General features: G+C 55.4%; 1 protein-coding gene across 2 annotated transcripts; it reads left to right on the top strand.

The window, feature by feature from the left end:
* Window positions 1-8,092: 8,092 nt before the first annotated feature.
* Window positions 8,093-25,087, top strand: TNS4 (tensin 4). Of its 2 annotated transcripts, XM_079328051.1 has the most exons (13): window positions 8,093-8,177; window positions 14,511-15,146; window positions 18,311-18,737; window positions 18,902-19,317; window positions 20,093-20,179; window positions 20,565-20,684; window positions 20,926-21,018; window positions 21,251-21,328; window positions 21,705-21,776; window positions 22,694-22,862; window positions 23,154-23,222; window positions 23,437-23,463; window positions 23,989-25,087. In XM_079328051.1, the coding sequence occupies exons 2-13, from the start codon at window positions 14,639-14,641 to the stop codon at window positions 24,116-24,118; spliced, it is 2,196 nt and encodes a 731-aa protein (XP_079184177.1). In that variant the 5' UTR covers window positions 8,093-8,177; window positions 14,511-14,638; the 3' UTR covers window positions 24,119-25,087. The 2 variants fall into 2 exon arrangements, with proteins under 2 accessions (XP_079184177.1, XP_079184178.1); XM_079328052.1 differs by lacking the exon at window positions 23,989-25,087 and having other exon boundaries at window positions 8,123-8,177; window positions 23,379-23,443.
* The last annotated feature ends 341 nt before the right edge of the window (window positions 25,088-25,428 follow it).

Raw genomic sequence — 25,428 nt, 5'->3', positions numbered from 1 at the left:
AATCTTCCTCTGCCCTAATCTGCTGAAGCTGTAACCCCGAGGGATGTCTGAGAGCGACAGCCACAACAGCCGTGCGAGTGCGAGTTGAGCTGTTCGCCGCTTTTCTCGCTACAGGCCGGCCCGGCTGCCCCCCGGGAGCATCCTCACAGCTCCATTAGCATCCATTAGCAGCTTCCTCTGCTTTGCCTGGCAGTGAGCGCGGTCCTGTGGAAGTTGTCATCGCGGTGGTCCCGGGGGCTGAAGCTCAGGGAGAGGATCCAGCGCAGCCCCGGCTTCGGGCAGGAAGGAACAGCGGGGGCCTCGGCTCCTTCCTTTTCCTGCAGCTTGGACAATAGGGCAGGGGCTGGAAAGGGATGAAGCAATGGGCTCCCCTAAGCAAAATTTTAATAAATAGTTTTAATAAAAATACACTTTTTGGGGGAGGGTCTCTTCATGGGGTTTCAGGATGTTGGTCCTTTGCTGTGAGCTGTCCCTGCTGTCAGGTGATTAGGAGTTATTACTATGGATAAAGTGGGCAAGGATGGTGAGTTAGGTGAGGATCACTCTGCTGGAGGGCTGCCAGGGGCTGTGAGTGGGACAGGCTGAGGGGTGCAGCTCCCTCTCTGCAGCTCTGCAGGGACGGGCTCATGCACATTTCCACCTTACAATGGCTCAACCCCACTGAAATCTGGAGCAGCTTTGAGGGACTGGGGATCAAACACTCTCCCAGCAGCTGTTCCCAGATGTTCCCATGCCACGGCCTCAAAGAGCCCTTTGCATCCCTGAGCAAAGAGCAAAGGCTGGAAAGGAAGAATTCAGGGCCAGGTGGGACAGGAATGGATGGACTCGTATGGGAGAGTTTTGGCCAGGACAAAGCTGCCTCTTTACAGGGAAGTGACCTGGAGGGTTCCAGGTGCCCTTCCCACCCTGCAGCCCTGGCAGCAGCCGGGCCAGGGCGCTGCGGGCTGGGCTGAGGGCGGGGACGGCGGCACTTTGGCCCCGCTGTGCCCGCACTGCGGCTGCAAACAGCCTCCATAAATACCGAAATGCTTTCAGCGTGACAAGTGTCAGCAGCTGTGAGTCAGCCCTTGGCACTGCCTGCAGTCACCAGCCAGGCTCCCATTGTCTGGGGTCCCCTGGAATGTGAGCCCGCACCGGCTCCCCTGGGCTGCAGCACCTTGTGATTCCCCGTGCGGTGACACCCAGCCATCCAGGGAAGAGGACACTTCCCAAAAAGCACTGCAGTGCTTTGTGCACGGTCAGCATGGGGGGAAAAAAGAAAACGCGGGGCAGAAAACGGATCCTGAGAGTCTATCCCAAGCTCTTCTCCCAGGAAAAATTTGGGAACAGCTGCTGGGAGAGTGCTTGATCCCCAGTCCCTCAAAGGCTGCTCCAGATTTCAGTGGGGCTGAGCCATTGTAAGATGGAAACGTGCATGTGCCTGTCCCTGCAGAGCTGCAGAGAGGGAGCTGCACCCCTCAGCCTGTCCCACTCACAGCCCCTGGCAGCCCTCCAGCATCCTCACCATCCTTGCCCACTTTATCCCAGTAAACCCAGAATAATCAGCCTATTCTTCTCCAGCCCTTTGTTGCTGCACCCATCCGGAGGCCCTCAGCACACCTTGGCTCTACCTTTCCCCTTCCTGCCCTCCCTGCTCGTTCCTCCTCACTCCTGCTATTAGCAGTAAGAGCTGTAATTAACGCTCTGGCTGTGCCCTGAATCCTCTCCCTTCCCTCCTCGCAGGGTTTACGGTTTTTCCGTTGAACAAATATGGGAGCAATTCCCCTGGATTGCCAATCCCTATCAGTGCTGGCGTGGGGCACCGCAGCTAGAGCAAACAGAGCTGATTGTGGAGGGGAAAAGTGAGTGTGGAAAGCAATTGTTCTCCTTGAGTTCACCTTGATAACACAGACGCCAGCTCCAAGACAAAAGCTGTTTCATGACTCCATGCCCTGGGGTTGCAGGAGTCTCACTTCTGAAAAAGGAAAAAAATGGTGTTATTAGTCAAAAAGGCATTTCAGAGGTGGGAAGGAGAGTCCAGGCAGCGTGAGATGAGCTGGGCTTAATTTCCTTTTCTTCTTCTGCCACCGTGAAACCTCCAGCAACTCTCCTACCCTGGAGAGGAGGACTTCACCAGGATTATTTGTTTGGAAGCTGTCAGCAGCTCTGGTTCAGAGGTTAATGTCTCTCCCATTGCCGTGCTGTCAGTGTGTGCAGAAATGTTCTGCTGAGAGGTCACTGGAGCGCAAACAAGGACAGGTGTGATGGCTCCATCTCATCCCCACCTGTGCACCTGCTCCCTGAGCCCAGCTGCCAGCAGGATTTAGGGCCAGCACACCAGGTTTCTATACAGCAAGAACAGCCCAACCTTGCACTGATGGGAAACAAATCCCTGAGGATCTCACTCCACAGAGGAGAAGCGTCTGTATCTGTGGATACACACAAACACAAACACCTCTAGGATTTCCCCTCCTGGATTTCTCCACCAAAACAGTCTCTCCCTTGCTGTGGAGCTCTGGAGGTTTCTCCCAGCACACAGCTCCCCTGGGACAGCCAGTGATCAGCCAGTCTGAACCAGCTGATGGATTTAATGATGAAACTGCAGCTGGCTCACTGAGTTGGGCGAGTCCTGCTGCCCAGCAGCTCAGCCTGGGAGTGACCAGGACAGTCTCCTCTGAAAATCCCTGGGATTTAGTGCTGATAGTTACTAGAATGGCTCCAAGTGTGGGGTTTTTTCAGGCAGCATCTCCACAGCCCTGTGTCACTGCTCACGTACAGGAGTGTGGAAGTGCTCATTGATCCATGGCTAACGTGCTCTTTGGAGATGTCCCAGGTGTTGTGGCTCTGGCTGGCTGGGAGCAGAGCCTGAGGCAGTGCCTGGAGACCAAAGGATGGAGAAACAGCTCCCAGAGGCTCAACCACAGCAGCAGAAGTGCTGCTGCTCCCCTGCAAACACAGCCACTCTTCCCATCTGGATGGGCCCAGGGGTTGTGCCCCCTCACCACATTGTCCTGGTGGAGCTGGTGAGGGGTCTGGAGCAGGCACTGGAAACATCCTCTGGTTCCTGAGAACCCCAGCCTGCAGAGCCCCCCCAAACAACCCAGCTGAGGGTCCCTGGGGCTCTGCTGGCAGAGGTGACTCTCTGCAAGGGGATGGTGTCACTTGGCACAGGCTGAAATACGTCTGTGGTGGGGAGCCAGGAGGCTTCATGATTCATCCAGTGCCTGACATCAGTGAGGAATGGCTCATGGCTGGATCCAGGGTGGATCCTGGAATTCTCTTTCCAATGAAAGTTTTGGACAATGACGTCCCAGCTTCTGACAACCGATGATGCCATGTGGGACAACCTGTGCTGCCTTTTCCTGCCTTCCCACAGCAGAAGGGAGGCAGGTACTAATGCCCATGTGAGGTTTCCTCACTGGAAATGATCCATCAAAAACTGCTGCTAAGGAAAGAAGAGCTCGGTCTCTAATTTTTTGAGGTTCTGAGAGCAAAATGCAGATGCAACCTGTGGAGAGCTGCCCTGTGCTCCTATGCTTGCTTTAAACCTCTGGGAAACACCCCAGAGAAACCCAAGGTGTTCATCCTGGAGGACATTTCCTCAGGAGAGTTACATGCTGAGCATCAACATCCTCAGGGCAGGGAGCCTGGAGATGCCAGTTTTCTTTTTGGGCTTTTCTGTAGCTCTTTGGCACATGGTCAGCGACCAGTGCACCCAGCAGAAGGGTTTTCTCCGTGCCCCACCTCCAGAGGCGGGTAATTCCTCGTGGGGAGGGAGGCAGCAGGAACCCCCTGGTTCATCCCCTGGGCTGTGCCAGGCAGGGCAGCAGCACAGCCCCATCCTGTGTCCTTGACTCAGTGGTTTTCCCCTGCGGCTCCCGGCGTGTGCGGGCACAGACCCGGAGCTGCGCTCAGCCCTGCCCACGCCCCTGGCACGTTCCTGCTCTTCCATCCCCTCCGCAGGGCATGGACACACGGAGCTTTTCCCTGTCCTTTCCCTGCCTCCCCACCGGTTCTGACTGTCACCGATGGTTCCAAGCGTGATGTGACTTCCCTGCAGCCTCGCACTTTCAGACTTCGCGAAAACCACAACTGTGAGGTCTGGAAAACAAAAGCTCCTTTCTCACTGCGAGGAGGCTGATTAACACCCCCTCAGGGGAACCGAAGGGCCTCGTCACCCTTCTGAGTAAATATGTTTTGTTATTCCGTGAAAAGGGTGACTCACCTGGCGAGGAAGCCGTGAGGTCCCTGCAGCCCTGGCTGTTACAGGGTGCAGGGAGGTGTGAGGGGTGTCCCTGCCCCAGCAGCAGCCTCAGACCCCCAGGGCTGAATGCTTTGTGCTCTGCACAGCCCTGGACACGGTGCCCAGCAGCTCCCACACCAGAGGAAGGGGCTGGTTTGGCTGGGGGAATCTCTGGGGGTGTTTGGATATGGCAACAGGACCCGGTTACACCCTTGGGGGGTGTTTGGGGTCTCCTGCCACCGGTTGAGTCCAAGGCAGGTCAGGAATCCCTCAGAGGGTTCCTTGGGAACTGCCCAGACCTGCTCGTACCAGCTGTGCCATCAATCCCCGGAATGCCACAGCCCTCTGTGGCTTTCTCAGCCAGGTATTGCAGCACTCAACATGTTCCCTTCATTTTCCAAAGCCCCAGAGGAAGGAGGAACGCTGGAGGAGTGAGGAAAGGAGGAGGAAGGAGGAAGGCAGAAGCTGCCTGCTTTCTGCACAGATTTACTGCTCAGTCACTTCCCATGACACTTCTGAAGTGCTGGACGTGCTGTCACTTCATTTCACCCGTGTCAGACTCCTGGAAGGTTTTCCACAGCCAGTAGCAGGAGAGGGTTGGTGTCAGTGGCAACTCAGGACACAGGGCAGAGCAGCTGCTTGGGCCAACTTAGGCGTTTTATTTGTTCTTTTTTTAGCTGTCAGGTTAATACTTTGTCCTTTACGAGCACGTCTTGGGTAGGGCCATGCCTGGAGAAATCTGCTCTGCACAGACAGGGTTTAGCCAAGGGAAGAGGAGGCACAGGAGGTACCTGCAGAGGGGTCAGAGAATTCTGCCCAGGCCACTGCACAGAGGAAGGACCTGGGGGACAATTCCCTTCTGCGTGGCCCCAACATTTCAGGTCCAAGGCCTCCCATCTTGCCTGATCCCATCCTTCAGCCCTGGAGCTCCATGGATACCTCCCCTCACACAGGGACCAAGCCCTCAGTTCCAAGCAGAGGTGACAAAGAGAGGGATGTTTCACCCCTTTCTCCTCATTTGCACAGGTGCATTCCAGGGAAACACTCCCAAGTCTTATTCATAACCAATATTTGTTCCTCTCAAAATGCTCTTTTATGTTGGGTCCCTCGTCAGTGTCTGGGCGTTTATTTTGCCCAAATCCCAGGAACAAGGAGCCCATTTGCAAGGAACACATTTGCAACCCTGCAGGAGGGACTCTGTGGCTCTCTGCCTCTCTTGTTCTCCCTCCAGCCTGTCCTGTGGCCACTCCAGTTTTCCATGGCCATCTCCAGCTGTGAGCAGAGTGCTGTCCCCCAGTCAGTGTCTCACTCCTCCTCATTTCCCTCTGCTTTCTCCTGGGAACAGAAATGTGGCATTAACTTGCTGCTGACCACCCCATCCCATCCATGCTACCCTGGTCCTGCCCACCTGCACACCTTACTGTTTACAAAGTTTGGGGATGTATTGTTTGTTATTAATGTTTAGGGCCTTCAGGGTGGGAAAATCCAGGATGATGCAGAGGCTTGTTCCTGGTGGGATTTTCACTGCAGGGGGAGTTCACCTGCACAGGTGAACTGACTGGCATGTGGTTCTCACAGACATTGCTGCTTCTGCAGGAAATTCAGTGTAACCTGAGTTCTAATTGGGGTAATAAAGCCCCAGTGTAAGGTTTTTACACCTGTGTGACACAGATTGAGGGGCAGGGCAGAACACACTGCTGTGTTGACAACCCTTCCTGCACTCCATTAATTCTTCCCTGCTGATCTTCTGTGGATACAGAGATCACAAAGAAAATTTAACAGCTTGGCCAAAGAACCACTGAACTCCTTGGCATCACTGCAGAACCAGCAGTGTCAAAGCCAGAGGTAAATGATGGGGTTTTTTCTGAGGGGTCTTTTGATATCTCTGCATTTACTTCAGCAGTGGGGAGGAGTTTGACAGCCCTGCTACAAACAAACCATTTTCCATAGCAGCTGCTCCCCCAGGCCATCTCATCATGCCTTGCACAACAGAGAAAAGCAGAGGGAAAAGACAGAAAAGCAACGTTAGGGCAGAACAAGAATTGCATTTTGGCTTCCAAAGTGCCAATAACAGTAACATGCCACTGCCCTGTCAGAGAATTGCATCACTCCAGGACACAGAGGCCTCTTCAGCCTGGGCCAGCACTGGATGTGAACACACAGCAAACAGCTTTGCACTGATTCCTGGGCTGCTGAGCATGTTGATGTCAGCAGAAGGTGACAGTGGAGGTGGCAGTGGAGGTGTCAGCACCTTCCTTTGGGGAGGCCACTCTGGCTCCACAGGTGAGTCCCACCCAAACCCCCCTCTGTGAGCCAGGTGCTGGCTCTGGGATGGGGTGGCACAGCACGGGGCCACTTTGGGGTGATTTTTCCAAAGGAGGTGCTTAGCCCTGAACACATTTATCCTGCTGAGCTTCCCAGGGCTGTGAACAGAGTCAAAGCCTGTGTGTGCTCAGAGCTGCCTGCAAACAACAGAAGCGTGGAGACACCTTTCTGCTGCCAAAACATTCTTCTTCCCCCAGCCTTGGTGCTCCCCTGAGCACCTGAGCACCCCAAGATACCCAGATTGAAGGACCCAACCCAATTTTACTCCCTTTTGGCTCCCTCCAGCTGGAGTCAGGCTGATGTGTGTGTGATACTGAACATCCTCCAGGTTAGAAATTCCATCTGTCAAGGACCTCATCTAGGTGAATTTCCCTTGCCAAGAAAAGGAAAGCTGCCAGGAAATCACTCCCACTGCAATCCCACAGCCATCACAGATGGGAAGGGGCTGTGCTGCCCATATCAAACTGTTTGCCCAGGGATGTAAGGACAGGAAAAAACAGTGGCTGGTAATAAATGAAACGTTGGAAAGATTGTAAAGTGAGATGAAGGAATTTAAGGCAGGGAGTTTATATGGCCTATTTCCTGATAAAATCAGATGTTTCAAAGTGTCCCTTCACAATGTGGCAACACTGCAGTGAGCCCAAGGCATTTATGGGCAGCAGAATAAGCAGTTTCCTTGAAAAAGGATATTTCAGAGACATGGTTTGAAAAGTTGCTCCATGGCTCTGTGTCCACTGACACTGGAAGAAACCCTTGAGCCACAATGCACAGAATCCAGAAGGATGCTTGGGGGTTATTTATTATCCCCTGCTCCCCATGTGGGAGTGCTGAGTGCAGCAGTCAGGCCTGGCTGCTCTGGGCTGGACCCTGCAAACTCTGATTTGAGACATGGTTACCCTCAGTATGTTTTTTCAATCTTCTCCATGCAACACAGCAGGGATAACACTGCAGTGATGACAGCGTGGGCAGACCCTTGGATGGCGACAGATGCCCTTTAACCAGACTGTGATAATGTCTTTCCCTTTGAACCAACGAGGCAGTGACACAGGACAGGCTGTCCCCTCCTTCACTGCTCCTCCCAGAAATGTGTCCTGCAGCACTCAGGACGAGCTGGTACCTCTGGAAACAAGCAGGAGGAACTCAACTCCGATGCTCCAGCTGGAGAGGAGTCTGTGCTTGTTGTTCCCTCTTCATTTATTGCCACAGCTGATTCAGACAGGCTGAAGCTCAGTCCCCATCACTGCCCCTCTGACAGTGCCAGGGCTGAGGGATGCAGGGGCAGGCACAGCCCTTGGCAGCTGCAGCATCAATTCCTCACCTGCCCCAGCAGTCACCCTGCTCTGCTCCAGCTGAAAGCCGTCCCTGGCTGGAGGGGGCTCTGTGCCCCGTGCCGGCTGCTCCGGGGGCAGCCTGGCCCCTCACCAAACACACCCCAAACCCCGTGCCTGGGTCCGGCTTCCCTCTCGCACCACACCTGCGGGGCACGGAGGGGCGGCGAGGCTCGGCCCAGGTGGGAGGGACCGCGCTCCCGTTAAATCCAAGCTCCTTGCACAGACCCACCCTTGTGCTTTATGAGCTCCAGGTGCTGCAGCGGCGCCGTGCAGGACTGGGGACGAGCCCTGCAGCGCAGGTACCTCCGAGTGCTCATTCCAGGGCTGTCTCTGCCTTTGCCGTGCCTCTTCCAAGTCCTTTTATTCTTTCAGTTCTCATGCTAATGCTGCGTGCAGTTCGTATCAGTTCTTCCCTTCCATGCTCCTCTTGCTGCTGCTTTGCATTTAGCTGGAGATTATTCCTGTGCCTTGGGAGGAATCTGCTGCAGGGATCTCAAATAAGCCAAGAGGTGGTTGTTCCTGCCCCAGCAGTGCTGCTGGTGGGCAGAAACTGAGCCGTGGTGATCCAGGGTGGGGAAGGCTCTGGATAATGCTGGGAGCAGTGGTATGGAATTATGCATATTGCTCTGCTGAGGTTCTGAGGTTTTCTCAGTAGTCCATGGGGTTTATGGCAGGAGCAATTACCTTTCTTACCCTTTTGAAGCCTATTTAAGATTTCCAGTGGTGCTTGTTGTCTGTGCATGTTTCCTCCGCTGCCTCGAGTCAGCTCAGCTGAGGTGAAGTGGCTGGGATTGTGTGTTCCAGTGCATGATCCAGTGTCTCCTTCCTCCCTGTGGGAGGCTGTGGTGTGGGAATTGTGGGGAGCTCAGGGCAATAAAAGTGCCACGTGGGAGCAGAAGTGTCAGTGGTTGGGGCAGAGGTTTGTGTGGGGCACCGAGTTATTCAGGCTCTTGTGGTACCACTGAACCTTCTTAAGCCACAGCCTGGGAATGGGGTCAGTAACAAAAATGCTGTGAAACCAAAACCACGTTCTGGGTCTCCATCTTTGTGTCAGAGAAGAGGGATTATCAGGAGGATGCCATAGAAGCTGTGCAGCCAGGGCTCCAGGTGGGAGTGCTGGGATCTGCTGCAGCTGTAGGTAGATGTACTGGGAGGAAAATGGAGTCTGAGGAGGGGAGGAAGAGAATCCAGTCCCACCTCTACTGCTTAGACCCAAGGGAAGAGCCTGAAGCATGTTCTGGTGCTTCAGGTTTCCAGGCCTGGTGCAGTGCTGTGCACTGCAGGGGATGTGCCCAGGCCAGCACAGATGTTCAGGACCCTTCTGAAACATCTGCAGCATGCAGAGCCCCCTGTGCAGCAGCTGCCATCCTCTCCCTCCCCTGGGCACTCCTGAAATGCAGGGAAACAGCCTCTGATGCTGCAGATTCCTGTCTGATGCTGCCTAGTGAGTCCCACAAGGGCTGGAGGGAGATGTTCCCATGGTCTCAGAGAAGAAACATCCTGGCTGGTGCTCTGAGGAGCTCGTTAGTGTCTGTTCCTGTAACTCGTCTCAAACATTCTTAGGATTTGCTAATTTAGCCTATTTTTAGACAGACACCCTGCTCTAAAGACATTGTCCCCGAGCCTCCCATGTCAACTGCTCACCCACAAAGAGGGGAGGGGAAACTTCTCCTGCTGTGCTGGGACCTCTCTTGGAAACAAGGACCAGGCTCTGTGCTGATCTTGTACCCAGAGAAGCTCTTGCCAGAGGGGAAAGAGCTGTCCCGGGAGAGGAAAGGGCTGTGAGGCAGTGGGAGGGGGAGCTGCTGGAGCAGCGATTTCAACATTGCTAATAACCCGCCTCCTCCAAAAGCCTGGAGACCCTTCCAGAAGTCTGAAATATTGCTAAACAAGCAGCACTTTGGGAGGGGGGGGAGTCGCTGGGGGTGGGTGGTCCTGCTGTGGATGCTCTCGGGTTGCTGTGGAGGGTTTTTCTTTGCTCCATCCAAACATCCTGCTCTGGCACTGCTCATGCGGGTGCTGCCCCATCGAGCGGCTCCGGGGGCTGGTCAGAGACCAAGATGCTGTCTGGGATTTCAAAAGCGCTGCTTTTTCTTGCTGAGGAGATGTCTGAGCGAGGGAGGAGGCTCTGACAGACTCCCCTTCTCCCCCGGCGTGGGAGGGCAGCCCCTCCTCGGGCACCAGGTGCTGGAACCCCCCGGAGCTGGGGTTTATTAATATCTGCCATGCGATACCGTGGCTCTCCCTGCTCTGCAGGGAAAACACAGCATAACCATGGGAACTTTCTTCCTCACCCCCCTCAGCACGCCCCTCTAATCCAGGCAAGCCGCCCGCAGCCCTCGCGGTGATTAAACTGTGCATAATGAGCTCTGGAAATCCTGGGTGTCCCAGCAGTTCCCTCTGCCCTTCCTGGCGAGGGGATGTGTAACAGGCTTGTCATCGGGAGGCTCCCAGGGCTCACGTTGCAAGGAAAAACAAGCGGGCTTGGCAGCTGGCTGGGCTGTTTTGGGGTCTGCACAGACAGGGAGGGAGGCTGAGTCCCGGCTCGGGTGTCTGAGCTGCAAATAACAGCGCTGGGATGGGCAGCGATGCTGCGGGAGATGCTGCGGGCAGCGCTGCCCTTCCCCTGCCCCACCCGTGCCAGGGCAGAGCCAGCTCGGGGCTGGGGGGTCCCGGGGGTCCCGCAGCCCGAGCAGGAGGGATTTGCTCTGTGTGCATCCCCGGACAAGGCTGGGGGGGTCCCCGAAATCCCGCAGCCCAAGCAGGAGGAATTTGCTCTGTGTGGATCCCCAGGCAGGGTGGGGGTCCCTGAACCCTCGCAGCCCAGCAGGAGGGATTTGCTCTGTGTGCATCCCCAGACGGAGCTGGGGGTCCCCGAAATCCCGCCGCCCTAGCAGGAGGGATTTGCTCGGTGGGGGTCCCTGAACCCTCGCAGTCCAAGCAGGAGGGACTTCTGCTTAATTTGCAATTCAAATGATGATTATAGAAACGGTTATGATTTGTGTTCATGAAGAATTTCATTGATAATTTGAAAAATCTAAACTAGAAATCTATTACAATTTGGTTTGAAGGGAAAGTTAAAATACCGATAATAAATCTGCAAGGCATAAACTTGCAAACTTTTTCTTTAAAGGAATTCAAAACTTATTAATTTATATTGAGGGCATTGCAAATATTTAGAAGCTGGATTTTAAAAAAATAATTAACCACAGAAAAATTAAAACTGTTGATATTTGGACAAGTGTCCGCTCTGTGTGGATCCCCGAGCGGGGCTGGGGAGTCCCTGGGCTCCAGGAGCTCAAGCGGGAGGAACTTTGCTCCATGTGGATCCCCGGGCTCGGCCGTGCCCGGCGGGTTTGCTTGGGAAGGGTTGCGGTTATCGAGCGAGCCGGGGTGTGCCGGCACAGCCCTGGCTCCAGGGCACCCTGCTTGTGCCAGCCGCGCCCTGCAGCCCTGCGGAGGCAGCGCCCACCCCTGCCCCGCCTGGCTGCTGCACTGCCAGTGCTGACACCCCGAGCTCGCCTCCTTTTCCTGCCAAGCTGGGTTTGCCGGGCTGAGCTGCAGCTCCAGCCCCACAGCCTGGGGCTGCTGGTACAGCACGCAGGTCCCTCACTGAGGACGTTTCTAAGAGTGTCCATCTGCATGTGAAATATGTGGTTTGTCCCCTTCAGCTCAGAGAGAGTTGTGTTGCACAGTTTGCTTCCAGTAGTAGAAACTCTGCAATTTCCAGTCTGGATGTGGTTGTGCCAGCTTATTTCCATCTATTTCTGTTCTAGCCTTGATTTAGCTGAGACAACAGAGCTGCTTCCCTGGAATTTCCACACAGCCAGTGGATCTCCCAGCCCTGGCTGAACCAGCCTGTCCAGGGATGGCTGCAGTTCTGGGGTTCCCTCTGCCAGGGCTGCCCTGATTCTGTCCCAGAGCTCACTCTGCTGCTGCCACAGAGCCCAGGCCTGGCTCACAGCATGGTGTGGATATTTGTGACACAGGTTCCTACCTGTGCCTCTCTTCCCTGCCCAGCTCTCACTGGCCTGTGCATGGGACACTGATATTCCTGGGACACTGCCATTCCTAGTGGCTCTGGGGGTGTCCTGATACCTGTGAGCAGCATTTACCTGTCCATGGCTGTGCCAGCCACCGTGTGACTCACCTCAGCCTTTCTCTGTGCACAAGAGCCTGTAGCCAAGGCTCAAAATTCCTGTAAGGAGCCTGGGAGACCTCTCACTTCAACCCAGAGGAGAGAAAGGAGGAGAAATGAGGTTTGGAGGCTAATTCTGGCAGCACCACACATGAGAAAGATCAAAAACTCAGGGCAGGAGTACAAGAAAGGAGGGAAGCTGTTGCGTGCATGCTCCTGGAAGCCCCGGCAGCCCTGGTTCATGCATCCTGCACGTTATTTCTGTACCTACTTAAATTAAAACCAGCCTTGTCTTGCGGATGCTGACTGGAGCCAGGCAGTTCTTCTCCCCAGGGGAGAATCCAATTTTCACTCCATCTCACTTGTGTTTTTGACCTGGAATGACTCTTCTTTTTATATTTAACGAACGCTCCCTCCGAGCCTTGTACCACACTGCGCTTCTCACGCAGAGCTGGCAGTGCTGTGGCACACGGTGCCCCAAGGCAGGAGACCTTGGGTGGGTTCCCAAGGTGGGCACCTGCTTACCTGGGCTCTCACCACCCCCTAGCAGAGCTGTGCTGTCACTGGACCAGAGGTGACACCAACTTCTGGAAGAGCCCTGGCACAGCCAGCCCAGCTGCTGTGGGAAAGGAGGGGCTGGTTCCCAGCCTGCTCCTGCTTCCATTGTGTCCTGGGGTCTGGAAATGTCAAGGAAGAGCCACGTGCTGGTGCTGGCCTTGGCACAGCCAGCAGGGAGGGCAGCCAGAGTAGGGACCTCACTACCTGCAGCCCCTCACCCACCTGCCCCCCAGTTTCTGGCAGATCCCTTCACAGCTGGTTCTCCATAGGAAAAACTGGCTCCAGACTCAGTCCACCTCCTGTGGGAACTGAGGCAGACCTGGCTCCAACAGCATAGCCCCAAATTCCCAGAGGTTCCCACCTCTAGGAATAATTAGCAACAATTCAGAGGTGCTTTGGACCTGTCTAATTCAGGCAGCAGAGGTGCTTCCCTTCCTGCAGCCCAGCCCTGCTCCCAAGCCATTCCTGCCTCTCCTGTAACTAAAACCTCGCAGGGGCTCAGGAGGCACGGCGGGGGCCGGGCTGACAGGAAGGTAAATGGGGTTTGAGGTATTTATTCACTCCTGCAGCTCCCCTGCTCTCGGAAGCCCTGGAGAGGGCTTTACCTGCTGGGACTCGCCCGGGGCCGGTGCTGACAGCAGCAACAGACAGCAGCGATGTTTTACTCCTAATTCCCTACACTTCACGATCTCGGGGTATTCCAAGTGTCTCTCTGGCAAGATATGGGGCTTCTCCGGGGTTATATAACTCACCCAGGGCACAGCTGCTCTGTTTTGAGCCGCCCTCCGCGGCTGTTCTCCACACCTGGCGGGGCATTAGTCACCGATTACAGTCAGTGACGCAGGGCACCAGCCCGGCTCTGCCCGCACCCGCGGGGCTGGGGGACTGCCTGCCCTGGGGCAACGTGTCTCGCTCCTAATCCTGTGACTCCATTGTTAATCAGACCAGGATAAGAGAGTAAATAAGTGCGTTGTTGGAGACCGATGCAGGACAGGACAAATATTGTATGAAATGTGCCCCTCTGTGGGTGTCACACAGCAAATCTGCACAGGATGTGGACAGGGAGCTGTGAACTGTGACATGAACTGCTGCCAGCAAACCTTCTGCATCTCTGGATACCCCACCCCAGGGATCAGAGAGGATGGTTTGGTGCTGGCACAGGGAATGTGCTGGTCCTGGATGTCCCCAACACAGAGATGCTGGGCTTGGCTGCCACAGTGGGGGATGGGGTTATTTCCCTCATCCCAAACCGAGGAGTGAGGGTCCCTCTGTGTTTGGTGGCAGCAGGAGGGACAGCTCCTGCCAGGCAGGAGGGGAGCAGCAGGACAACTTCCCTACCTCCAACCAGCATCCCAAAACTCTTTTTCCCAGACCCCCGAGGGAAGCTGACCTCATTCCATAGGGGTTTATAATGAGGAATAAAGAAATACTTTCTGCCAAAATGTATCTGCAGTCAGATCCCTTGGGCAGCACCATGAGTGAGGCAGCAGCCACGTCCACAGGCTTCCAGACTTGTGTTGTACCAGGAAAATAAAATCCTGGATTAGCTGTACACCCACTTGCAGGACGCTGCCCTGGCAGGCAGCTCCATCTCTCTGCCCTGCAGGGCTCCAGGCTTGCTGGCTGCCCTTGGATGGCTCCTGTGGGTCAGGGTCCCATGGGGAGGCTGTTAGAGTCTTCATTTCATTCTTAATTCAGAAAATTAGCAAATAAAAGCAGGGATCAATTTTAGGCCTTTGAATCCTGAAAAGCTGTTGCCAATGAGTCTTTAATGCACTGGGAGCTGGAGGGGGTGGAAAAGCAGGACAGGGTGACTTGTTTTCATATGAGCTGAATTCCAGCTTTCACTCCAAATCCCGTTTTTATAGACTTTTCCGCTGAAGTCTGCTGCTGCCCGGGGCATGCCTGTGTAACCGCTCCTCTCTGCATTCCTCAGATTCTTATTCCACTGGAGACTGGATTGGAGACGGGGTCTGAGGGCCCTGGTGGAGGAAAGGAGGCGAGGAGGAGGAGAAGGAGGAGGTTTCCCTTGGCCTCTAAGCTGTGAAACCGGAAAACCAAACCATGTCCCAGGTGATAGAATCCCACGTGCTGCGTGTTGGACAGACTGTGTGCATTTCCTCACCGGAGGAGAGCAAGAGCCTGAGCCCTGCAGGGTACCCGGGCTGCTCCAGGCTGCCAGGCAAGTACATCTACTACTCCACAGAAGCCTGGACTGATCCCCCCTCCATGGGGCACCCCAAAACTCGCCTGCTCCCCAGCGGGAGAGCACACGGAGCCCAGCCTGTGTCAGAGCATCCTGCTCACACGCAGGGGAAGGGCCAGCAGAACTCCTCCTGGGAGAGACCCCCAGCCCCCAGCCAGCCCAAGGAGGAGGAGAGCACCAGCGTGGACACTGAGGCTCAGCCCATGTCGCCCTCCCTGGATGTCACCATAGAGACTCTCAACAAGATGATTCTAGAAATCGACCCCACCTTCCAGCCGCTGCCCTGCAGGCCAGTGAAGGATGCAGCCCCGCCTGCTCCTCGGGGGGACACGGTGGCCACCAAGAAGCAGGAGCTGGAGACAATAGGTGAGGCAAGGGCAGCGCTCAGGCTGTGGAGATGGTGAAGCTCCCACTGGTGAAACTCTCTGCCAGAGCCTGGGGCAAAGGGGTCAGGCACTCTCCTGTCCCCTGGACCCACACAAGGTCCTGTGCTGCTGGGGAGGCTGGAAATGGGCATCAGGGACATTCCCCACTGTCCCCAGGGGAATCAGCGTGGGGGGATGTTTCCTGACATCAGGGTTCCATGTTAAGGAGCAGGACAGGCTGCATATCCAAACTCTGCCTTGTTCCCGTGCTCCACCCTGGTCTGATCACTGCTGACATGTCTCATGTCCAGACAGCTCAAAGGGGTCCGGAAGGGAACAGGGAAAACAGCCTTTAGTTCTACCTGATGTTCATTTCCCTGTGTTTGAAGAAAACAATTCTCATTACAAATGGGACTTGCAGCTCTTGGAAAACTTCTAATCCCAATTGTCACCACCAATGGCTGGCCCTGGGCTCTGGGTGCCCAGTGGGGACCCTTCTCCCCTCAAGGGCAGCAGAGTCTTTCCCAGGGTCACACTTGACCTGTGGGAGCACATGGATTTGCAGCCAGATTTCCAGAGCCCTGGGCTAAGGTATCGAGTGTTGCACAACCATCCCATTTAAGTGTTCCCAACTCTTTTGCCAGGGAAATTCTTTTTGCAGGGTTTGTGCACTCCCTGGGCAGCATACCTGGCATAGGCAAGGCACCAGCAGCACATACCAGCCCTGTCTCTGCTCACCAGTGCCTTATGTGAACCCTTGAGCAACTCTTCCTTGTCATCCCTGCAACCCAAGCTCTGCTTTGTGAGCTGCTCCTGATCCAAGTATTCCTGCCTGGGCTCTCCTGCTCATTTTAGGTGTTCAACACCCTGTGCATGGGAACATGCACAGCACATAGGGAGCTGACACTGCTGACAGGTCTAGGGTGGTTCAGGTGCCTCAGGTCTCCCTGCTTCCCCAAAGCATTATTGCCTTCCCTGTCTTTACACACAGAAACACCCTGACAATCACTCCCCAGGCTTCTTTACACTGCAAGGTCAAATGTGAGGATGTTAAAGACAAGAAAAAAATTCAGTTCTCCCTGACCCCTCATGCAAACATGAGGATGGTGAGGCTGGAGAAGGATGAGGTGGGTGTGACTGCAGGCAATTCCAGAGCAGACAGTGTCCCTGCTTCCTGCTGGGATGGACAGGGTGGCCTTGCAGATAAAATACCGTGACAAAGTGCAGATACAGCTCTGGCTGTACAGCTCTGACCTACTCCACTGCCCCACTCCCTGCACTGCTGGAGCCCCAGCACACACAGGTAATGTGTTAGTGCTCTGGAGAATCAGGCTCCAAGTGTGGAACTGCACATCTGGAAAACTGGCCACGAGTTCAATGGGAAAAGCCTCACTTCAGCTTTCATTTTGTTTTGACAGCTTTTAGTTTTTTACACAAACTTCCTCCTATAATGCAGCATTGCTGTTCACTCACCTCCTGCTGCTCCAGCCCTGCAAGCTGTGCCCTGTTGGGAGGGTGGCAGGGATTGATGGTGCCCAAGAGAAGTGACAAGGACCTGTTCCTGTCTTGTCTAGTGGAGACCATGAGGAAGCTTCAAAAATGCTGGTGGGTCCCTGCCAGCTCAGCCTAATCCATGATTCTGTTCATGGACAGCAGGAGGCATGATCATGAGGGGCATTATTCCCTCTGTGTCCTCCTAGTTCTTAGAGGAGAAAGGAGATCTCAGATCTCAGCTTGCGTGACATCTGAGCTCCTTGTTTGTGCCCCTTTTGCCACTCCTTGGTGCTGGAAAACTTGCCAAGGTCTTAAGCAAATATTTGAGGTTTAACCACAGGTGATAAGAGGAGCACAGGAAGAGAAGTAAGAGGTAAAAGGCCTCCTGAGCCTGGTGCACAGATACTTGTCAGCTGTTTAAAGGGCAATTAAGATCCCTATTTCTTTCTCCCTTTGGGGAGACATTGACAAAAAGCATCGGGCCAGCTCTCTGCAAGGGTTTGTGGCTGGAACCAGGACACAGAGCTGACCTGAGCTGGGGATGAGCCCTCCTGGCTCACCCAGCACCTCCTTGGTGCTCATGGCTGGCTGTGTTTATCTGAGTCTGTCTTTGCTGCAGCAAAAAGGATTTTCCCTCTCTGAGAAACACCTTTGAGAAAGGGAACTTTCCTGAACTCCGTGGCAGGGCAAGAACCAGGCACTGAAAGCAGAGCTGGGCAGGTCCAGACTGGAAGGGAGGTGCACACCTCTGGCACTGGAGTGATTAACCAGCAGAGCAGCTCCCCTGGGATGGGATGGATCTGCTATTGCTGCAAGCACTCAAATCAAGTCTGAGTGTCTCTTGCTAGAAGGGCTCTTCCAGCTCAGCCAGAAATGCTGGCTTTGTCCAAGGAAGAACAAGCATCAGGCACCCCTGGTGAGGTTCCACTGAGAGTTTTGGACAGGAGATAACTCTGTCAGGTGTGTTCCCAGTCACTAATGGCAAGTGGAGGGGTTGGCTCAGCACACACAGAGGAGAAGGAAGAATCCCACAGCAAGGCACAGAGACTTTCATTGCAAGTTACTTCTCTAGAGAGATTTGTGCAGGGTGGGAGAAAGGAGGAGGGAGCTGCCAACCCCTGTCTGTCCTATGGACACAAGAGTGCTGTAACTGTCCCACGTGGATTTCCTCTGCCACACTGCTCATTGGGATGGAAGCCCAGCTGTACCTGGGGCCAGGTGACATCCCCTGCTCCTCTGCCCAGGGTGTGCAGGGCCACCCTCCGAAGCTGACATCACCCCAGGGGGAGCAGCCAGGTGTTTTTCTCTTGAGTCAGGTACAAACAGAGCAGCTGCTGGAAGGAACACCCTCCTCTGGCTGCAGGTCTCAGCAGGTCCTGGCTGGGTAGTGCAGGAGAGGGGGGTCTGAGCAGCCAGACATGACCGCACGTAACCCCCTTCCCTGGGAGCCTGCCAGCACCAGGGCATCACTTCACCTCGGGGTCTGTGAGGAATCTGCACCCACAGGGTCTCAACAAAGCCGCTGCTGGACCCCCAGCCCTGCAGAGAGGGAGCCAGAATTCCCAGCAGGAAGAACAGACATTTTCCTCGCAGAGCTTTGCTGAGGAGCCCAGCTCTGCACACCACATCCTTCGTGACCTCCTCTCTCTCTCTGTCTCTCTCTCTCTGCAGATATCAAGTACATAGAGCTGACACCAGGCAGAGCCACGGGGCCCGACCTGCCACAGGGCTCCCCCAGCCCTTCGGGCACCCCCTTCTCCAGGTCCCCCCAGACCAGCACCTTCCTGCCCCAAAAAGGGGCACAGGGAGGCAAATACAGCAGCAGTGACAGCGTGGCTTTCTGCAGCCCACCCGGACCCTCGAGCCCCCAGCTGGTTGCCCTGAGCTGCAGCAAAGCATCCGAGAGCAGCAGCACAGCCTGGCAGTGCCTGGCAGGACAGACAGACACAGCCTCCTGCAGCCCCGGGGCCCTCAGCACCTGCCCAGGTGCTGACAACCTGCTGAAGCCCATGCAGGTGTTGAGGGCCCAGCAGAGGGGCAGCTGGGTGTCCCAGCTCTCCACCAGCCCTGGCTCTGACACCAGCTACATCCTGGGCAGGTAAACGCCCCCTGTGCCTGGTGCAAGGGGCACAGGGCAGTACCCAAATCCCTCATTCCTTCCTTGGGCTGGGAGATTATGCCCTGCAGGGCTGGTGAGTGGCTGGGATGGTCTGTGTGTGTGTGTGAGCAGCTCCTGATCTCTGCTCTGTCTCCCTCCTGCAGCAGCACCCACTCTCTCCACAATGAGGATTCAGATACTTCAGCTGCTGCCTCTCCATCCACCACCAGCTCCCTGGGCAGCCCCTGCTCCCCCTCCTCTGGCATCGTGTCTCACTCCAGGGAAGCTTTTGCCCAGAGCCCCCCACACCCCCGGGCAGGCAGCTCCCCCAGCACCAGCACCTCCCTGGCCCAGAAGGGCCAGGCCAGCAGCTGCCCCCCCTCCATCCTCACCTCTGCTGCTGACATCCCAGTGCTGCTGGTGAACGGGTGCCTGGAGCACGGAGATGGAACCTCCCTGTTGGCCAGAGCCCCCCCCAGCCCTGCCTCACAGCCCCCCCTGCCCGGCTCCAGCGCAGCCCCCCGGCTGGGGGCTCTGAACAACGCGCTGTCAGCGCCTGCTCTCAGCTGCCTCTCAGACAGTGAGTCATGGGGCAGGGTGGGGACGAGCTGCAGACCCCAAAAGCTGCTGGGAAAGGGGGAGCAAACCCCATTTTCCCTCTGCTTTAGCTGTGGGTTGTGGACACAAAGGGTGGCAGGTCCTTCTTGCTGTGTTTCCCCGTGGTTCAGGTGATCTCCAGCTTGAGGCTGGTGGCCCTGGATTAGCCACAGCCTTCTGCCCACCAGTGTCCTGGGGCATGGGCTCAGCAGCCAGGAATGCTCTGCACCCTCCAGGAGATGCAGATGCACCTATTTATAGTATCTGAGAATGAGAAGCATCATTCTGTCCTGTCCTGCCTGTTTGCAGAGCCACACCGGGTTGGGAGGAAGGCTTGGGGTTTGCTCTGAGGACACCAAAAGGTACCAGGGTTCACAAGGTCCCCCATTGAAGGGCAAACACTGGGGGTATTGTTCTCTGGAGGAGATGAGCAGAGGCAGCTCTCAGGGCAGAGGGTTTTAATTGGGATCCTTATGGGAATGGCAGGAGTGTGTGTGGGTCAGATCCTGGTGTAAATCCCATGGCCCAGTGGATTGTGCAGGGCTGGGCAGGCTGGCACTGCCAGGGGATTCCATGTGACCCTCTCTGCACTGCATCACAGCCTGCCAAGAGAGATAATTGCATGGGAATGAGCTATTCTGAGGAGTGGGGAGGAAAGGATTCCAAAGGATGGGAAAACCTTCAGTCCTGGCCAGCCTGAGAGAGAGAAATGTCTTTGCTGGGCTCTGCTGGCCTTGACATGCTGTGCTCTCCTGCAGGTCCCCTGAAGGCTGGGCAGCCCACCATGAAGTTTGTGATGGACACATCAAAATACTGGTTCAAGCCAAGCATCAGCAGGGACCGAGGTGAGGCAGGAAAGGCTCCATGGGTGTGACCCCACCTCTGGCTCTGGCCTGTCCCCAGAGTTCTTGGTGTCCCTGTGGGGGCTCAGTGGGGACAAATCAAAGCCTGCTGGGGGACTGTTGGGTGTGGAGGGGGGGCAGCAAAGAAACAAGGGCTGTGTCACAGCCCTTCTGTGTCCTCCAAGTCCAGCAAAGCTTCTGCTTGTCACTCAGAGTGTCCTGGGGACTGCAGGGACCTGTGGGACCATCCTGCAGGGATGCTGGTGGCACACAAGGGATGTACTTGTCCTTGGCACACACTCCAGAGCTTTTCCTGCAGAGCAGCAGGGCACAGCACGGGCAGGTCCCACCTGCTGGGTTTGGCTGAGCCCTGCCTGTGCTCTGACAGCAATCCAGCTGCTGAGGGACAAGGAGCCAGGCACATTCCTCGTGAGGGACAGCACCTCGTTCAGGGGCTCCTTTGGACTGGCCATGAAGGTTCCTGGCTCTCCATCCAGCAGCCAGACAGGTACAGGGATGCAAACAGGGGCATTGCTTCAAGGGTTTAACTGAAACTACTCAAAACCAGGTGAGAAGCCACAGGGCTCTGGTGTGTGGGAAGTGATTCTGTGGGTGCCCATTCCACTTCTCACAGGGGTTGGCACTGTGATGGTGGCACAGTGGTGCCCTGGGACAGGGCTCTGGGGTGGGCAGGGATGGCACAGTGGCACTAGGCCTGGTGCTGATGCTGATTTTGGTGCCCCTGGCAGGTGAGGAGAGCAGTGACCTCGTCCGGCACTTCCTCATCGAGTCCTCCACCAAAGGGGTTCACCTGAAAGGTGCCAGTGAGGAGCTGTATTTTGGTAAGGATGGAGCTGCTCCCAAAGCCCCTGGCAGCACCAACCAGGACCAGGAATGTGTTTTAACAGCACATGAACCCCCCCAGCCCCAGGTCCTGCCTGCACTTCCCTGGCACTGAGACCATGGTTCCTCCAAAGCAGGAACAGGAGCTCCCTAGGGCTCTGCTGCAGGGTGGGGATGTGTGGGTGGGGGTCCCAGGCAGCAGCCCCCCCTAACTCACCATTCTGGTTGCAGGGAGCCTCTCTGCCTTTGTCTACCAGCACTCCATCACCCCACTGGCACTGCCCTGCAAGCTCAGCATCCCCACCCGAGGTAGGTGAGGGGACGGGAGGATGCTCCGGGGGGGTGGGCGCGGTCCTGCTGTGGGGAGGGGTCTGAAACCCCCCGGGTGCCTGCGAGGGGCTGCTCCCCTGGCTGCAGGAGCATCAGGGACCTTCAGAGCTGACCTGGGGATGGGACAGCCTCTCCCTTCTGCTGGGGACAGGGAGAGGGCAAGGGAAGTAGGAGATCAGAGGTGAGCAGAGCCCGGAGAGGGAAATGAAGGACAATTAAGTTAATTACTGCTCTAAACCCCTGCAATTAGAGTGGTCCTGGGCTTTTGAGCCTCTTGTGAGATAAGGAAGGGCCAAAGAGGTGACCTGCTCAGCCCAGCCTGTGGCATCACTGCTCCTGCTTGTTCTTTGTGCAGATCTCGCTGATGGAGAGGACAGCCCTGACTGTGCCCCCGAATCTGCACTGTCCCTGGCCAGGAGAACTGCAGGTGAGGACAGGAGCTGGCTGCTGGCCCTGGGGACAGCCCAGCTGGCACATTGGGCTCACTGTGACAGCAGCAGATCACCCCTGGGCACTGGTGGGCACTGGTGTGACATCCCCCTGGAGATCCCTGCAGGATTTCTGCAGATTTTTCCCTGGGTTGCAAGGGAACCTGATTTTTTTAAGGAAAGGAGACTCTGAGTCCTCAAGATGCTTGAAAACACAATTCTTGAGGTCATGAGCTGATAAAAGATCCCTGGTTTCCACAGTTTAAAAAGTTCCTGATTTTTAAATCTCTCTCCTGATGGGCTTTAAAGGGGGTTGAACAGCTGGAGCTTTAGGAGAGGAATGGTGAAAATACTGAGGGAGATTTTGGGGCACATGTGGGAATGGCAGAGCAGGGAAGGGTGTGTGTACCTCAGCCTGGGTGGGCTCAAGGTGAGAGCAAAGAATGAAGGGCAGGAGACCACACGGGTCACAGCCCAGGCTGGGGAGCTGGAGACTACTTTGTTTTGCTGGAAATTCTGAAAAATCAGTTGGCAAGCTGAAAAGTTTAGTTTGACCCAGAACAGCCCTTTAAACAGCTCAATCAGCCTGAAATGTCATGTTTTAGGTTGGCCTTCAGCCCTTGGTTGGCTTGGGGTATTTCTGCTTTTCATTAAAGGAAATATGTAATAAACAGAAGAAAAAACCCCAGCAAATGTGACATTTAGAAACGGGAAATTAAATACTTTGACTTTTACAACAATTAGTGCAAAGAATTAAAGTAAACCAAACTAAATTAGTGAAGAATTTCTGAGTCACCAAATCTTTTAATTTTTGTCAAAACAAACCTGACCTGGGTCCGTGTGAGGGATCTGCAGGATGACCCCTGGGACCCAGCCCTGGGTCTGGCCCGTGTCACATCCTGTGCTGTCCTTGCAGTGTGCAACGTCCTGTACCTCAACTCAGTGAACGTGGAGACACTGACAGGAGCCCCAGCCATCCTGAAAGGCATCTCCTGCACCCTGGAGCTGGAAACACTGCCCACCCCCATCCTGGTGCACTTCAGGGTGACAGAGCAGGGCGTCACGCTGACCGATGTCCAGAGGAAGTAAGAGACCAGGGTGGACCAAGGGGGGGGGGGGTCCAGAGGGGGGTTTCATGGAGAAGCAGCTCCCTCCTCACCTCCCAACCTCAGGAAAACTGTCCCTGGTTGGACAAACCCATGTCACAACCCAGGGATGGACCTGATCCCTTAACAAGGGGTGCTGTGTTTGGTGGGATGCAGGAACCAGCTGCAGCCAGGGTTGGGATTTTGGCATACTTTGAGACCCTCAGTCTCTCCACAAGGTTTGCAAATTCAGGCCCTTCCCTTTCCTAACAATTCCCTCTCCCCTTCCAGGGTGTTTTTCAGGCGACACTACCCCTTGGCTGCCATCAGGTTCTGTGGGATGGACCCTGAGAACAGAAAGTGAGTTTTGGGCAGCTGTGCCTGTTGGAACCACCTGCTGTGCTCCCTTCCCTGTGGTTCCCAGTGCCTCTGCACCACTTCAAATCCCAATTTCCATAAAACTGCCCTGGGCACACTGTGCTGGGGTGGATCTAAACATAACCCTTGGCTTTGCAGCTGATGGAATGAGTTAAACATCAGCCTTTGAGCAACTCCAATTCTGTTCTTCCCCCAGGTGGCAGAAGTACTGCAAGTCCTCCAGGTGAGAGCAGGGACCTCCTGCATGGAGTGGGGGGCTGAAATCTGGGGGATTGATGCTGCTTTGGGGAGTGGCTGCATTGCAGAGCAGCAGAGAATGAGCTTAAAAATGAGGAGGGGATGTGATAGAAGTTACCATGGTGGCAGGATGAGGCGTGGGACTGATGGGTGAAGCTTTTGGGGGGGTTGCTCTGTAGGTTTGGATGAGAGGTTTGGCTGAGCCCAGTTCTCCACATCCCCTTGTGCAGAACCCCTCGTCCAAATCCCTCAGGCTTCCCAGGGACTTGTGCTGGGCTCAGGAAGTGAGTTTATATCTGGCTCTACCTTGTGCTCAAGAAGCTTTTCACAGCTGGGGAAGCCTTGCCAAAAATGCTCCTCCCGGCTGCTTGGCTTCCAAGGAAACGTGATTGGGGAGCGGGCCAAGGTGGAATTGCTGGAACTGGGATTTGGCTTTGTGGCTGGGCTGGTTTCAGCCTATTCCTTCAGATTCCTGGATGCAGACTGAATAAACCTCTTTTCTTTCTCAAAGAATCTTTGGGTTCGTGGCCAAAAGCCAGACAGACTCGGAGAACCTCTGTCACCTGTTTGCAGAGTACGACACCGTGCAGCCAGTGTCCCTCGTCATCGACCTGCTCCGCCAGCTCCTGCCCAGCCCATAGGGACAGAACCCTGGCACAGCAGCTGCCCACACACTGCTGAGCTTCTCCTGCTCCCCTTCTCCTGCTTCTGGGTTGCATTGGCAACAGCATGTATTTAGAACTTTTTTGTTATGCACCGTCACATCAGGAGTCTCGGCTAAAGACGTTCAGCTCTGGGGTGAGATGCTCCTCTGAGCCTCTCCGTGGGGCACTGGCTGCCCTGGGGAAGGGAGAAGAGCTGCCCAGGAGGGACAGGAGCTGGGCTCTTATGGAACAACTGTCCCTCAGCTGGACCATCTGCTCTGAAGGACCACAGTGCTCTGGTTAGGGTTTCTACCAGCCATGAAGTCCCCTGTTCTTGGGGTGTCTGGGCTGAGGGAGGTTATGGAGCTGAGCTGATCTCCCACCATTGGGGACATTGGGGACACAGCCCTGACACCCCAGTGCTGTGGGAGGGAAAATCTAGGGGAGGAATCACCCCCTGAGCAGCACAAAGAGGTAGCTTTGCAAATCAAAGTGTATAAAATTACTAAGTCCTGCTGGAAACCTGCTTCCCTCAAGGAGCAAGCAGCATCCACAGGCAGGAATGACAGCAGTGCATTTTTCCTGGTGCTGGGAAATTCTCCTGCCCTTTTACACAACGCAGGGTTGGGGGGGGGGCTCGACCTCCCAGCACTGCAGAAAGCTGGGAAATAAATGGTGGCATTTTCATGACAGTGAAACATGGGGTTTTTGGAAATGACTTGCCTGAATTTGGGCCGGATTCTCGGATGACGTAAATTGGCAGGGCCTCGAGGAAGATGGTGCTGCTGTGATCTGCAGCAGCTGAAGGGTCAGCTCGTGCTGTAGCTCAGAGCAGAAAGTGGCTCTGAGGCCACTGCACTCTTCTCTACCTTCTCATTTGGTGTCTCTGTGTTGGTTTAATTTTGGTCCCTATGTTAACAAACCCTCTTGGATATTTTTGATAAAGCAGTAGAACATTTATTCTGCCGCAGGCACCACAGGGATGGCAGCAACAGAGATGCTCTGCTCCAGAACAGCTGAACAGATGCACCCATGGCAGAGTCCCTCTGCTCCAGCCAGGCTGTGGAGCAGGTCCAGCTGCAGCCACCCTTGGCAATGACCAAGCCAGGTATTGGGGTCACTGCAGGGGGAGCACATGGAGGAGACAGGAGCAGCTTTGTCCCCCTGGTCCCTCTGCCCTGAGCTCTGCTCAGCCACAACCCAGCACTGTAGGGGATCCAGCTCATCCCCATCATGCTGCAGGGACCAGGGGGCTGCAGCTCCCCAAGGTAGCTTGAGCTGTGGGACCCCTGAGACCCTGGGGCAGC

This window comes from Erithacus rubecula, assembly GCF_903797595.1.
Source record: "Erithacus rubecula genome assembly, chromosome: 27".
NCBI classification, from domain to species: domain Eukaryota; kingdom Metazoa; phylum Chordata; class Aves; order Passeriformes; family Muscicapidae; genus Erithacus; species Erithacus rubecula.
Note: the sequence above shows the minus strand (reverse complement) of the source record. Positions and strands in the feature narration are given on the sequence as shown.